The sequence below is a fragment of the Trachemys scripta genome, chromosome 7 (genome assembly GCF_013100865.1).
Source record: "Trachemys scripta elegans isolate TJP31775 chromosome 7, CAS_Tse_1.0, whole genome shotgun sequence".
NCBI classification, from domain to species: Eukaryota; Metazoa; Chordata; order Testudines; family Emydidae; genus Trachemys; species Trachemys scripta.
Genome location: NC_048304.1, coordinates 29,026,293 through 29,039,455, shown reverse-complemented (window position 1 = coordinate 29,039,455; position 13,163 = coordinate 29,026,293). Strand labels below are relative to the sequence as shown.

Below are 13,163 nucleotides of genomic sequence, written 5' to 3'. Positions count from 1 at the left end.
CTATAGCGACAGCCCCGGAAACCAAGCTCCGGGTTCACAGGCACAGGGGAGGCACTGCTACATTGGCCTGCCATACTACTGAAAATTTGATTAGAACGAGACAACTGTTCCATGGCTGACTTAATAAGCACGTTTTCACCTCTAACATCTGTCCTGCTTCAGGGGTCTCAGTGAATGCTGGATGTAATTTAAGAGGTAATATGCTTGATGTTAAAACCTTAAAGATAAAAATAAATGAATAGTGAAATGTAAGCATTGCTTTTCATCTTTGCTGCTTCTGAGGAATGACAGCTCTACACTGTTTGATCTTGTGTGTTTTCAGTGACAGAATGCTTCAACAAGAACCCTTATTTCCTTTTTTAAAATATATAAACACAAGAACGGGGATGAAATGGATTAAGGGATCAAGGGGCTTGCCCATCTAGAAACAATTAAGACTGAAGCAGCTTGGTGGCTTCCAAACACGGTGAACAGGTGTGTGTTTGGCTACTTGCATCTGGTAGCACAGGTTACTCAGCAAGTCTCAAAGTAACAAGTAGGGCTGTCAAGCGATTAAAAAAAATTAATCGCAATGAATCACACTGTTACACAATAACAGAATACCATTTATTTAAATATTTTTGGATGTTTTCTACATTTTCAAATATACTGATTAGGGCTGTTGATTAATCGCAGTTAACTCAGACGATTAACTAAAAAAAAAATGATTTGCGATTAATTGCACTGTTAAACAACAGAATACCAATTGAAAATTTTAAAATATGTTGAATGTTTTTCTGTATTTTCAAATATATTGATTTCAATTACAACACAGAATACAAAGTGTACAGTGCTTGCTTTATATTATTTTTTATTACAAATATTTGCACTGTAAAAATGATAAACAAAAGGAGTAGTATTTTTCAATTTTTCATACAAATACTGAGTGCAATCTTTATCATGGAAGTGCAATTTACAAATGGTTTTTTTTTGTTACATAACTGCACTCAAAAACAAAACAAAGTAAAACTTTAGAGCCTACAAGTTCACTCAGTCCTACTTCTTGGTCAGCCAATCGCTAAGAGAAACAAGTTTGTTTACATTTACGGGAGATAATGCTGCAGGCTTCTTATTTACAATGTCACCTGTAAGTGATAACTGGCGTTCGTATGGCACTGTTGTAGCTGGCGTTGCAAGCTATTTACGTGCCAGATGCACTAAAAGATTCATATGCCTCTTCATGCTTTGGCCATCTTCCAGAGGACATGCTTCCATGCTGATGGCGCTCATTAAAAAGATAATACAGTAATTAAATTTGTGACTGAATTCTTTGGGGGGGAATTGTATGTCTCCTGCTCTGTTTTACATGTATTCTACCAGGTATTTCATGTTATAGCAGTCTTGGATGATGACCCAGCACATGTTCATTTTAAGAACACTTTCACTGCAAATTTGACAAAATGCAAAGAAGATACCAATATGAAATTTCTAAAGATAGCTACAGCACTCGACCCAAGGCTTAAGAATCTGAAGTGCCTTCCAAAATCTGAGAGGGACGAGGTGTGGAGCATATTTTCAGAAGTCCTAAAAGAGCAACACTCTGAGGCGGAAACTACAGAACCCAAACCACCAAAAGAGAAAGTCAACCTTCTGCTAGTGGCATCTGACTCAGATAATGAAAATGAATATGCGTCGGTCCGCACTGCTTTGGATTGTTATGGAGCAGAACCCGTCATCAGCATGGATGCATGTCCCCTGGAATGGTGGTTGACGCATAAAGAGACATATGAATCTTCAGTGCATCTGGCACGTAAATATCTTGCGACACCGGCTACAAGTGCCATGAGAATACTTGTTCTCACTTTCAGGTGACACTGTAAACAAGAAGCAGGTAGCATTACCTCCTGGAAATGTAAACAAACTTGTTTGAGTGACTGACTGAACAAGAAGTAGGACTGAGTGGAATTGCAGGCTCTAAAATTTTACATTGTTTTATTTTTGAATGCAGTTTTTTTTGTACATAATTCTACATTTGTAAGTTCAACTTCCATGATAAAGAGATTGCACTACAGTACTTATATTAGTTTATTTGAAAAATACTATTTCTTTTATTTTTTACAGTGCAAATATTTGTAATAAAAATCAATCTAAATTGAGCACTATACACTTTGTATTCTGTTGTATTTGAAATCAATATATTTGAAAATGTAGACATCAAAAATAATTAAATGGTATTCATTATTGTTTAATCGCACGATTAATTTTTTAAATCGCTTGACAGCCCTAATATTGATTTCATATATTCATGTATATTCACGTACCTGTAGCAGTTGCTTTGAAATGGACAAGATGAGTGATTTTCAATCTGGTCTAAATGACTTTGAGGCACATGTCCCATTGACTTTCAATAAGATTTGCTCTCTCAAGTGACTTAGGTGCTTTTGAAAATTCCACTCAAATAGCTTTTAGCATTCTAACCTAAACATGACAGGTATCTCATTTAGTGCGCAGCTTGCTGGCAATTTAGGTCCTGATTCAGCGAAGAACTTAAGCCCACGTAAAACATATGCTTATTTGCTTTATTGATTTGCAGGCTTAAAGAGCAAGTCTTGGGTCTACTGTCATACAGTTGGAATCATTATTCACATAACTTATCTAATTCATATTATGAACTGTATAGAAGGTTATTGAACAGAGGGAATCAGGACAAAGACACTTAACTTAAGTGTTCTTATAATTGGTAAATTGCAATTACATAATGCTAAACAGCCATTAAACTGAATCTTCCAGCTGCCTGGTGTGAAGGTCTAGTGTTTCTACAGTGAAAGCTACAAACCGGCTACCTCATCTTCACATGGCACTGCTTAGCCGAACTAGGTTTCTGAGTTTCAAAAATAGGTTTTTACAAGTGTAACTTTGACCTCGAATTGCATTCTTTGGTCCAAATCCAGGCCTGGAGCAGTTCCATTTGAGTGAACAAATGCCCCTGCCATAGACTTTGCCCTATACATCTAGAGTGCATGTTACAATAGTATGTTGTACCCTAAAATAATATGCAAAATGAATTGCTGATGTACCTACAGACGTGAAGAGAAGTAAACTGTGTGTCTGATTAATCAGAAAAACAAATATTGACTATATTTTAGTCCCATGCTCCATCTGTGACACTAGTATTTCAAACAACAGCCATACCTCCATGAAAGGAGGAGAAAGAGAGGAAAAGGAGCTAGGAAGTGAAAAAAGACTCTAATCCAGAAAAGTAAAAGCAGCATCTGGCACATGGAAAAATCTGCAAATTCTGATGTGTCAGCAGAAAGCCCATGAGGCCAATACAGTTTCCTGCAATTGGAGCTTGTCCCAATTCTGTCCAAGAGGCAGTAACATTTCTGGCTGAATGAGAGAACATGAGACTATTTTGCCCATTAGAAAAACGGGGATACGAGACAATAGTTCAAGACATCATAGGTTTTAAACAGGCAGATCAGATTATGCTGTTTCTATGAGAGTGCTTTCAGAAAGAAGAGAATACTTCATCCAATAACACAACTTGAGCTATTCCAGCACTGAATATTACTAAGACTTAAGAGATTTTGAAATTCATCTTGATAGCTCTAAGTTCAAGAGAAAAATAAGCATCCATTTATGCCAGCTATGCTAGTGTTAGAAATATAGCATATTTTGACAGCCTAAATGGTGTGAGGGAGCTGGTGAGACAAAAAGACATCTGTTAGTAAGGCACTACATTCCTCTGCCCTGTGCACAGAGAGCATAACACTCCTCAGCCCATTTAAACCATAGCTTGCGCTCACAGAAGCGGAGTTTTTGGTAGAAACACAGAATCAGGACAGGTCTTTATGACATTTGTGTTGGCCTGAGATAAATTTTTTCCTACCAGTTACTACTGGATTCTTGTCCAAGCAATGAAGCATTTGAGACTCTCTCAACTTTCCAGCATACAATAAATGCTTTGTAAATACCTTTACTATGCAGGAGATTTCAGAGAATTATCTGAGCATCCCAGACAGACATTGGAGGAATCAGCATTTTGGAGACTGTCTAGAGACAGCCAGATTCTTCCTTTAGAAGAGTGTTACTTGGTGGATCAAGAACACACTGTACTATGTTTTAAAAATATATATATATTATTCCTAAATTCAAAGTGGGCTTCTGACCCCCATGCGCCCTTGGAAAAAACACTCTAAAATCCTCCTGAGGATCTGAGTGCAGTTTAGAATAGACAAAAGTTTGTTTTTCCGACATTAATTTATTAGCAAGTCATGCACATCTCAAGTGCTAACAATAAAATGAAAACAAGAAAACGAAGTTGTTCACTCACTTAGCTTTTTTCAAAGTTATGCTTTTCTCAGACCTGCATCCCCCTGTAGGTACTAAAGCAGGTATCAGAGCAGGTACTAAAGCAACTAGCATGTTAATACATGGTGGTAGAGAAACTGTACAACAGGATATGACAGGGTCTCAAACTATGGGGCTAGGACTCTGACTGAGTCAAGCTAGTTTTATTTATTTATTTATTTGCTTGCTGTCTTGAAAATTAAATAATACAAATGGCCATCTGGGTTTTCCCTGGGGTTTCCTGCGTGCCTACTTCAGCTCCAGTTCAACTCTCCCACAGCGACCCAGGCTGCAGAGGCTGAGCAGAGTTTCCCCATCAGTGACCCTTCCAGACTACAGAGGCCTGTTGGGTTGCTGACACAGACTCTCTCTCTTCCTCTGCCCAACAACCCTTCTGCTAGTGCTCAGCCAGCCCAGAGCTGCCTGGGAGGAGACAACAGGGGAGATGGATAGCAACCACCAATTGCCTCAGGGCCTCCTGGTAAGGAGGTGAAGAGGACAAGGACTCTAAGCCAGGCATCTGGGAACAAGCTCATCTACCTCAATGAACTATAGTCACAAAAAGGCAGTTATAATTGCACGTGTTTTCTACAGTATTTCATTAATGTGAATGTTGTCTCTAGCACATGTGGAAGTGGGGCTCGGTATCATTTGCTCTGAGCAACATGGGGTTGCAATGATGAAAAGGTTGAGAGCCACCAGCATCAAGGAAGAGTGATCAGTTTTTCTATTTAGCAAGCCAAACTACCGTGTGATTTAAGAGCAAATATTAAACTGCGATTCTCTCCATTACTCTGGATAAAGAGTTTATGTCAAAGTTCTGTCTACTCTGAAAAGCATCCAACCACTAAGTCACTGATGAGCCAGGGAAAGAAAGTGGAAACATTGATGTATAATTATTCATAAATGTAACTTCTTTCTGAATATTATTACTTGTGTTCAAAAGCAAGGTTTCAAAACTAACTAATGCATTTAAATGGTGGTTTAACAGGTTCTCAGTACAGTAGTTCTATTCAATAAGCAGACCTGATATCTCAGAAGTCCTCGAACTGACCTCGGACAGTGGTTTTGCTAGCAAAAAGACCATTTACAAGAAAAGAAAGGGAAGAGATGGGGTCAGATAGTTTAGCTTCTCACCTGCTGGCTGGCTAAAACAGGCTGAGATTGCCCCATCTGCGATGAAGCAACTGTGATTGGCTGTATGACTGGGAATGTCATTGCTGGCTCTTGGTAATGTTGCGGTCGCTGAGAGATAACAGCAGGTGGAGCCTGAGCCACTGTTAGTCCAGGCTGGAGGAGTGGAAAATAAATTACTTTAGAAGAAACATCAATAAAAAGTTGTCTACAACTGATTTTTAAGAACATGCTTGATATGAAATATTCAATTCAAAACAAGGAAAGAGAAATGAAAAACACAAGGAAAGGAAGGTAACATCTCCAGGAAGAGAGCTTTCCCAGGGGAGATTTAAAAAAAAACAAAACAAAAAAAACTGTATTGCATTTCTCTTTATTGGACACGGACCATATAAGCTCCATCCTCTGTCATTGAAAGTGCTCTCTCTCTCTTCCTCCCTCCACCCGCTCTCACGCACACAAAATACATTAAAAAACAACAATTAGCTGGGTAAACTCCAGTTGGTAACTTAAAAACAAACAACTTCTATTGCCAGGTGATTTTCCTAAATTGGAGGCCAGGAGATTGATATAGGATTTAAAAAAAACCAACAACCCAGCAACAGAAAATGGAAGTAAAATGAAATAAGGTTCTTAATAAGCAAAGTCTCAAACTCCTGTTCAAGAAAAAGGATAGGTATGTATATTAAAGAAAGGGCCAATAGACTTAAAACCCTATTTACCTACAAGGAACACCAATTACACCTCTTGCTGCATGATGCTATCCTACCCGCAATAATATATTTAGCAATTTCCTACTTAAATATGTCAGGAAGTTTTCTTTGCTTAAAAATCAAGTGTTCTTTTAAAGTTTGTAACAGTATCTACCTATGTTAGATGAAAATGCAGTCAAAAATTAAGTTGACATGAAATATCAAGGAAAAAATATTGCTTATGACAAAATAAACAAACAAGTGAAATACTTTCTGCTGTTTTACCCTTCACAGCCCCTAGTTAAAAAAAACAGATCACACTTAAGTCCAGTTACTGAGACTGTACCAATGAAATCAATAAAAAGAGTGTGTCTGCTCTAAGGCACTATACTGCACTGCTCAATTTTATGTTTTCTGCAGAAGAGGTATTACTACACTCAATCATAGCTGTTATTTCTTCATGTGAAAAATACAGGAGAAAGGATGCAACCACACCACTACATTCACAGGGCAGATGGTTTCAACAACTGAGGGAGTTTGTTACAGAGGCCCAAGTTAAACAGGATGGTGATTCAAGCCATTCACAGGATCATTCCAACTAAATACACTTTACATTCTGTCGCAGGCATTTTGGAAAACAAGGGGGAAACAGGGTAAGTGTGGCATTTCTGAAGCATCTGGGGAAATTTTGGATCAAACAGGAGACACTTGTCATTCTTGGATTTGGTTTCTCTTCTTCTAAGGGAATGAAATGGTGGATTCCACCTACCACATCACTGGTGATGTTTTTACTAGCTAGGCTGTTTCTACTGCTCTGCACAGATGGAGTCACTGGATTGGTCTTCTCTGTTAGTGATGTTTTGCCAGTGCAAACTTTATAGAAGGGCGGAGGTAGTCCAGGCATGTTGGCTTCCCCATAATTGAAGGACTCAGAATGCAGGCCTTTTTCTGTGACTCTTGCAGTTCTCACAGGAGTAGAACTGGTCTTTTGGCTAATTATGTGCTGCAGAGATTCATGTAATAAAGGCAGGTCTAAACTTCTGCCGCAAGGCCTGCTCGCTTGAGGAAGAGGTAGGGATACTGAGTTTTTCTTTAGTTTGTTACAGAGGCAGCAAGGAGTATCTGTAGCACATGTAAGGGGCACTGACTTTTTTGGATCTTCTCCAGAATGAAGCAGATGGGCAAAGCATGCCTGACAATTGTGTTTAATGATCATTAACTCAGTGGTACTTGCAGAGATTTCTAATGCAACTAACTGTGATTTACTTGCTTCCTCTTCTGTATCAGGTGATATTTTTATGCTTTCCTCTATTAGTTCTGTTGGAAGAGAGGATGTAACATTTGGAGTCAAAGCCACTACTGAATCGCTATGGCGACGATAATTGCTGAGAGTGCTGTGAATCATGGGTAACAAGTATTGGCTAACACAGGAGCAGTGTGCCACTGGAATTTCTGAAGGACACACTAGGCCTATATTGATTCTTTCATTGGAGAGATCGGAAGGTTTATGTTCGATTGCACACAATTGTTCTTGCAGTGACGAGTCCATTAATTCTTGCTGGCCAAGGTCATTGTAACATGAACACAAGAGTAAGTGTGAATATCTGTCTGGGTTACCAGTGTTGGGTTTTGGAGCCTCAATAACAGAAGTGCTTCTTCGCCTCTGTGCAACATTAAATCTAAGCAAAGAGCTAGAAAGGCATTCAATAGACGCTTGACCTTTAGCACAACAGGAAGACACATCGGACCCAAGAGGCTCTTGAACAAATGAAGGAACAATATGTGGCTATATTAATAACAAACAAAAAACAAAAAAATAATTCTCAAATGAATGTGCTCGTGAGGTTAAGTCTAATCATGGCAAAGCTATTAAAAACAACTCAGTGAAATGAAAAAGATGAATGCTCACTTTATGATGTTTAAATTAAAGTACTATAGCAAGCAGTAAAGCATTTCCTTGAGCACAGGAAGTACAATTATAAATGTCCTATCTTTTGATAGCAAAACAAACACATTTTTGGGTGAAAGTATGAATACACATATTAAATAAATCAGTATTGGTAGAAATGGGCAGAGAAGAAAAAGAGTGAGCCGTGGGATCTACACTCACTGAAGGCAGAATATAAGGCGAGTCATTAAACATGATCTAGTATATTCAACATTGTTGAAAAAAAATGAGACTTACTACTGAAGGCTGCTGGTAGTGCCCCAGCTGCTGAAGGCTTTGGGGCAAAGCCTGGCTCTCACTTAGAGGTGGACTGTAAACCCGTTGAATAGCAGGAGGTATTGAATCAGGCAGAGATGAGTAGATGACACTTTGCTGGCTGCTCTGGGAGTCTGAATAAACTGTGGACCCCTGACCGCTGTCAAATGTGCTGTCAGCTGAAAGAACAATCTTTTTTATTAAGAGCTTAACAAATCAAACAAAATGTTCAAGTAGTGACTTAATGGGGAGGCCTAAGTGCGGTTTATGCAATTGGCATTTTTACTACCCTAGCTATTTCTACCATATACATAAGTTATATAATACAAATGCTATTTTCTGTGAATGGTTCATCATTCCTCCCCGAAGCCAGAAATGAAGACAGTCTCCTATGGATTTTGTGCAGAGCTAGGCACATTGATATTCCCTTTAGAGGTCACAACATTGATGTTAAGAATTGCAGACCTTCTATGGATTTTATAGCATGAAAGAACAGTGAGCTGATCGTGACTTCAATGGGAGATGAGGGATCTCAGCCACCTGCAGGATGAATTCCTTTGGAGATATAGTGGTTTAATGATTATTTTAATTCCCTTTTTGTTAGTAGTGTTGCAAATTTTAATTTCAAATAAGTTATGAAACATTACATTATTTACTATGTATTAGCCAATATAAAATGTATAATCAGCTTCACTAAGTAGTACCACCTTAGTTGAGGAATACTAATAAAGCAAGAAAAAAATAGGGGCAAATGTACAATGGAGAAACTGTAGAAAAACAAATCATGGCTTTTTGACAGCTGTATATTAATTGGTGCAAGACAGTGAGTAAAACAGTAGGCATACCTAAAAAACCGCTCTAAATCATTAACTTGATTTTGACTTGCCCTGCAATTTTAGACATTGCTTGCCATTGAGGCACAGTAAAGCTACACAAGAACACATCCACTGAAATTACAACTGAATTCTAAGCAATTTTAATACCTCTTACTCTTTCCTGGTTTTGTTATTACGAACAGAAAGCCTCAACATACCTAGACTCAACACCATAATAACTGGATGAAATAAAACTGCTTTATATAAGCAGTCATCTTGATCCAAGTTTTTAATGATTAGGAGCACAATTCACCGCTTTGTCAGTGTTCATAATACGGAGAGTTAGCCTGATTAATCTGAAAAATTGCACAACTCTGGGAACTGGGCAAGAGTGACATCTTTGTCAAACGGAAATAAGGCTTATAATGGCATTGTTAAATATTAAAGGCTTGAAAAAAAAAAAGGCCTTTTCAAGTTTACTGAAGCCAATAAAATATATCTGCACCGTTAACTAGCTTCTTTTTCTATAGCTGTTGTTTTTACCCTTGAAATAACCAAGGCAGCAGTAGTAGTGAAGTTAAAATACCTTGTCACAACAGGGAGGAGTTAACAAACTGGACTGAAAGTGGACTGTAGCAGACTTGAACCATAATTGTTAAAAGGATTTTAAATTAAAGGAGTATGATTTTATCATATCTTTATCTAAAACCCTCCACCTTCCCATCCCCCCACCTCCCCACAGGGCTTGCTCTACAGAGGTTTGAATAAAATGGGACCCAGATGTGAGCCCCACTCAGTTTTCAGAAACTAACCTCCCGATTAGGTTTTGAAAAAACTAAAACCCACCTCTAATTTTCCGCATTGCCAGTTTAAAAATCCGATGCTGCCTATTATAACAATGTAGGTGTTTTTATAGAAAATGGAGTTTCATCTTATTATAAATAATTATTCAAGACCACAAAGGAAGACAGAGTGTAAGTGAACAGAGCTACAGCAGAAGCTGAGAGTCAAACCTAGATTTTCTTGGCACACCATGTTGCACATAGATATAAATTATTAATATCATCTCTGCATCCTCTCTCTCAATATCACATGAAGAGATAGGAAAGTGATTTATAGAGCTTTTAGACTCAATAGCACTAAAGAAGCATCCAAAGACATGGGACATGGAATTGCTAAAATAAAGCAAGAAATAAATTACGAGTAGGAACCAGGAAACAAATTGGGTATTTAATATATATATTTACAGCCAGTAAATTGCCAGCTCAAAGGTCACAGAAAGGCACAGTTAATATCTGTTAGCTATTATTTTTAACTAACTTCGTGTCTTTTGTAAAAGGTTCCTCAAAGGAGTCAGCTTATATGAGTTAAGTATGTAGTCAGAAAAAAATATAAGCTCAGACCAAATCATCATCTTCTAAAAGTTTTGAAAGTACTATAAACATTCTGTAAAGTTTTGAAGATATTGTAACAGTAAGACAATTTTATATCATCTGAAAGTTTGATGTTTTGTGCTAAGCTTGTTGAATTATTATTATTTCAATACTCAAAAGCTAACTCAAGCACAATGCATGAACTACAAAATGGGTAAGGATTTTGTATTCTTATTTATAAAATACCCGAATTAAGGAATAAGCCGTCTCTGTGCTCCAAATAATATCTATTTAAACCAAATAATGTCTATAATAAAATTCCAAAACAACAAAAAGATAGCATTGGCTTAACAGTTTAGTAGGAGAATCTGTACATCAGTTTGTCTAAGGGTATACGTTGGGATAGATCCTTGTCTAAACCAAGGGATAATGCACCCTACGGGGATGTGATTTTTCAAGCACATTAATGTCTCATGCATTAATTGGTCTGTATAAACCCTGCTGGTGCACACTAAAGATTTTGAATAATACTACATTAAAGTGGGCTATGAACCATTAGCACGCACCAGCAGGGTCTACATGGACCAATTAATGCACAATTCATTAGTGTACTTTAGAAATCACACCCCCCACATAGCACATTGCTCTTCGGCATAGAGAAGCCCTTAGTGAAACAGGCTAGAACAGGGTTGCTCCAAACTTTTTCTGAGCTTCCAGTCTAAAATATTTTGCAATATCAACCTGAAGACCACTAATACTTAAAAGTACACCAACAAAATTGTAAATACACTCACAATTCAGTGTGATATGGGAGCCTGTCTTGCTGAAAAATTTGTTCTGAAGGTTGATCTGGGGTGGGGAAAGGGGGACATGGTCTTAAATTATTTTCGATCACTACGAGACTGCAATTCCCCCCCCCTTCCCCCCCCCATCACACTGAAAAAAAACCTGAGGCTCAGAAATAGGAAAATTAAAATGGGATGAAGAACTCCCAAGGCTCTGCAACTAAAGCTGGGTACCTTCTCGTTTAGCAACAGCCAAAAACCAGCTGAGTTTCTATTAGAGAAAATCAGTTGCATGGACTTGTGACATGTCTCACAATTTCATCTTACAATGGACCAGTGAGTGCTGTTGAGCCAACAGCACCTTGGTTGAAGGGTTACTGGTCCACCTTTCCCCCCTATAACCAGGGTCAGCAAGTAAAACAGTAATACAGCTGGGTCTGAAGTTTCTTCAGATGCTGACATTATGAGCTCCTGAGAGTCCCCAACTGGCTCCTCAGATTCTAAAATCTAAAACAAAGAGAAGAGAGCATCTCCTTTCCATCCTCAGGAAGACCATTTGCCAAGTTTTCTGATGAATGCTTCCACCCTGATCTGCATGGACAGGACATTCATATTCCGCCCTTTGGGAAAAGAGTTCAGCTTGTCTTAGGGTATGTCTACACTACGGGATTACTCCGAATTTACAAAAAAAGAACATCATCCGAAGAACTGGGCTGTAGCCCACAAAAGCTTATGCTCTAATAAATTTGTTAGTCTCTAAGGTGCCACAAGTACTCCTGTTCTTTTTGCGGATACAGACTAACACGGCTGCTACTCTGAATCCGAATTTACAGAATTCGATTTTTGGCAACCGATTGTATAAAGTTGAGTGCATGAGGCCACACTAAGCACATTAATTTGGTGGTGTGCGTCCATGTACTGAGGCTAGCGTTAACTTCCAGAGCATTGCACTGTGGGTAGCTATCCCATAGTTCCCGCAGTCTCCCCCGCCCATTGGAATTCTGGGTTGAGATCCCAATGCCTGATGGGGCCAAAAATTTGTCGCGGGTGGTTATGGGTAAATGTCGTCAGTCAATCCTCCCCCCAGGAAAGCAACGGCAGACAATCATTTCACGCCCTTTTCCCTGGATTGCCCGGGCAGACGCCATAGCACGGCAACCATGGAGCCTGTTCAGCCTTTTTTCACTGTCACCGTATGTCTACTGGATGCTGCTGACGAGTAGGAACCAGGAAACAAATTGGGTATTTAATATATATATTTACAGCCAGTAAATTGCCAGCTCAAAGGTCCCTTGGTACTCCAGCGCTACACAGCAGCATCCCCTTGCCTTTGCAAGTTAGCAAAGACGGTTACCATTCATACTGTACCGTCTGCTGCTATGGGTGCTCCTGGCCGGCCTCGGTGAGGTCGGTCGGGAGCGCCCGGACAAAAATGGGAATGACTCCCCAGGTCATTCTCTTCTTTAAGTTTTGTCTAATGGAGAGTCAGTCCTGCCTAGAATATCAGGCAAGCCTACTAAAGAACCAGAGAGGCAAACAGCCGCTCCGGGTCAGAGCCCCAGACATTCCGCAGAAATGATGAGCTGCATGCCATTCTAGGGGGTGCCCCTACAACCACCCGATCCGTTGCTTCCCTCCTCCCCCACCCCTCTCAGGCTACCTTGGTAGTTATCCCCCCTTTTGTGTGATGAAGTAATAAAGAATGCATGAATTTGAAACAACACTGACTTTATTGCCTCTGCAAGCAGAGATCAAAGGGGGGAGGGGAGGGCGGTTGGCTTACAGCAAAGTCGAGTGAACCACCATTCTGCACTTGCTCAGCCTATAGC

The 13,163-nt window shown here is 39.2% G+C and overlaps 1 protein-coding gene across 7 annotated transcripts in view; it reads right to left on the bottom strand.

Annotated features, from left to right (window-relative positions):
• Positions 1 to 13,163, bottom strand: part of WNK2 (WNK lysine deficient protein kinase 2) — a 191,901-nt gene that overhangs the window by 72,241 nt on the left and 106,497 nt on the right. For all 7 annotated transcript variants that reach the window (XM_034775135.1, XM_034775134.1, XM_034775131.1 and 4 more), the window contains exons 9-10: positions 8,344 to 8,540; positions 5,470 to 5,622 (exon numbers count right to left, since the gene is read on the bottom strand). In XM_034775135.1, the coding sequence (XP_034631026.1) occupies positions 5,470 to 5,622; positions 8,344 to 8,540 (350 nt within the window). The remainder of the gene's footprint in view (positions 1 to 5,469; positions 5,623 to 8,343; positions 8,541 to 13,163) is intronic.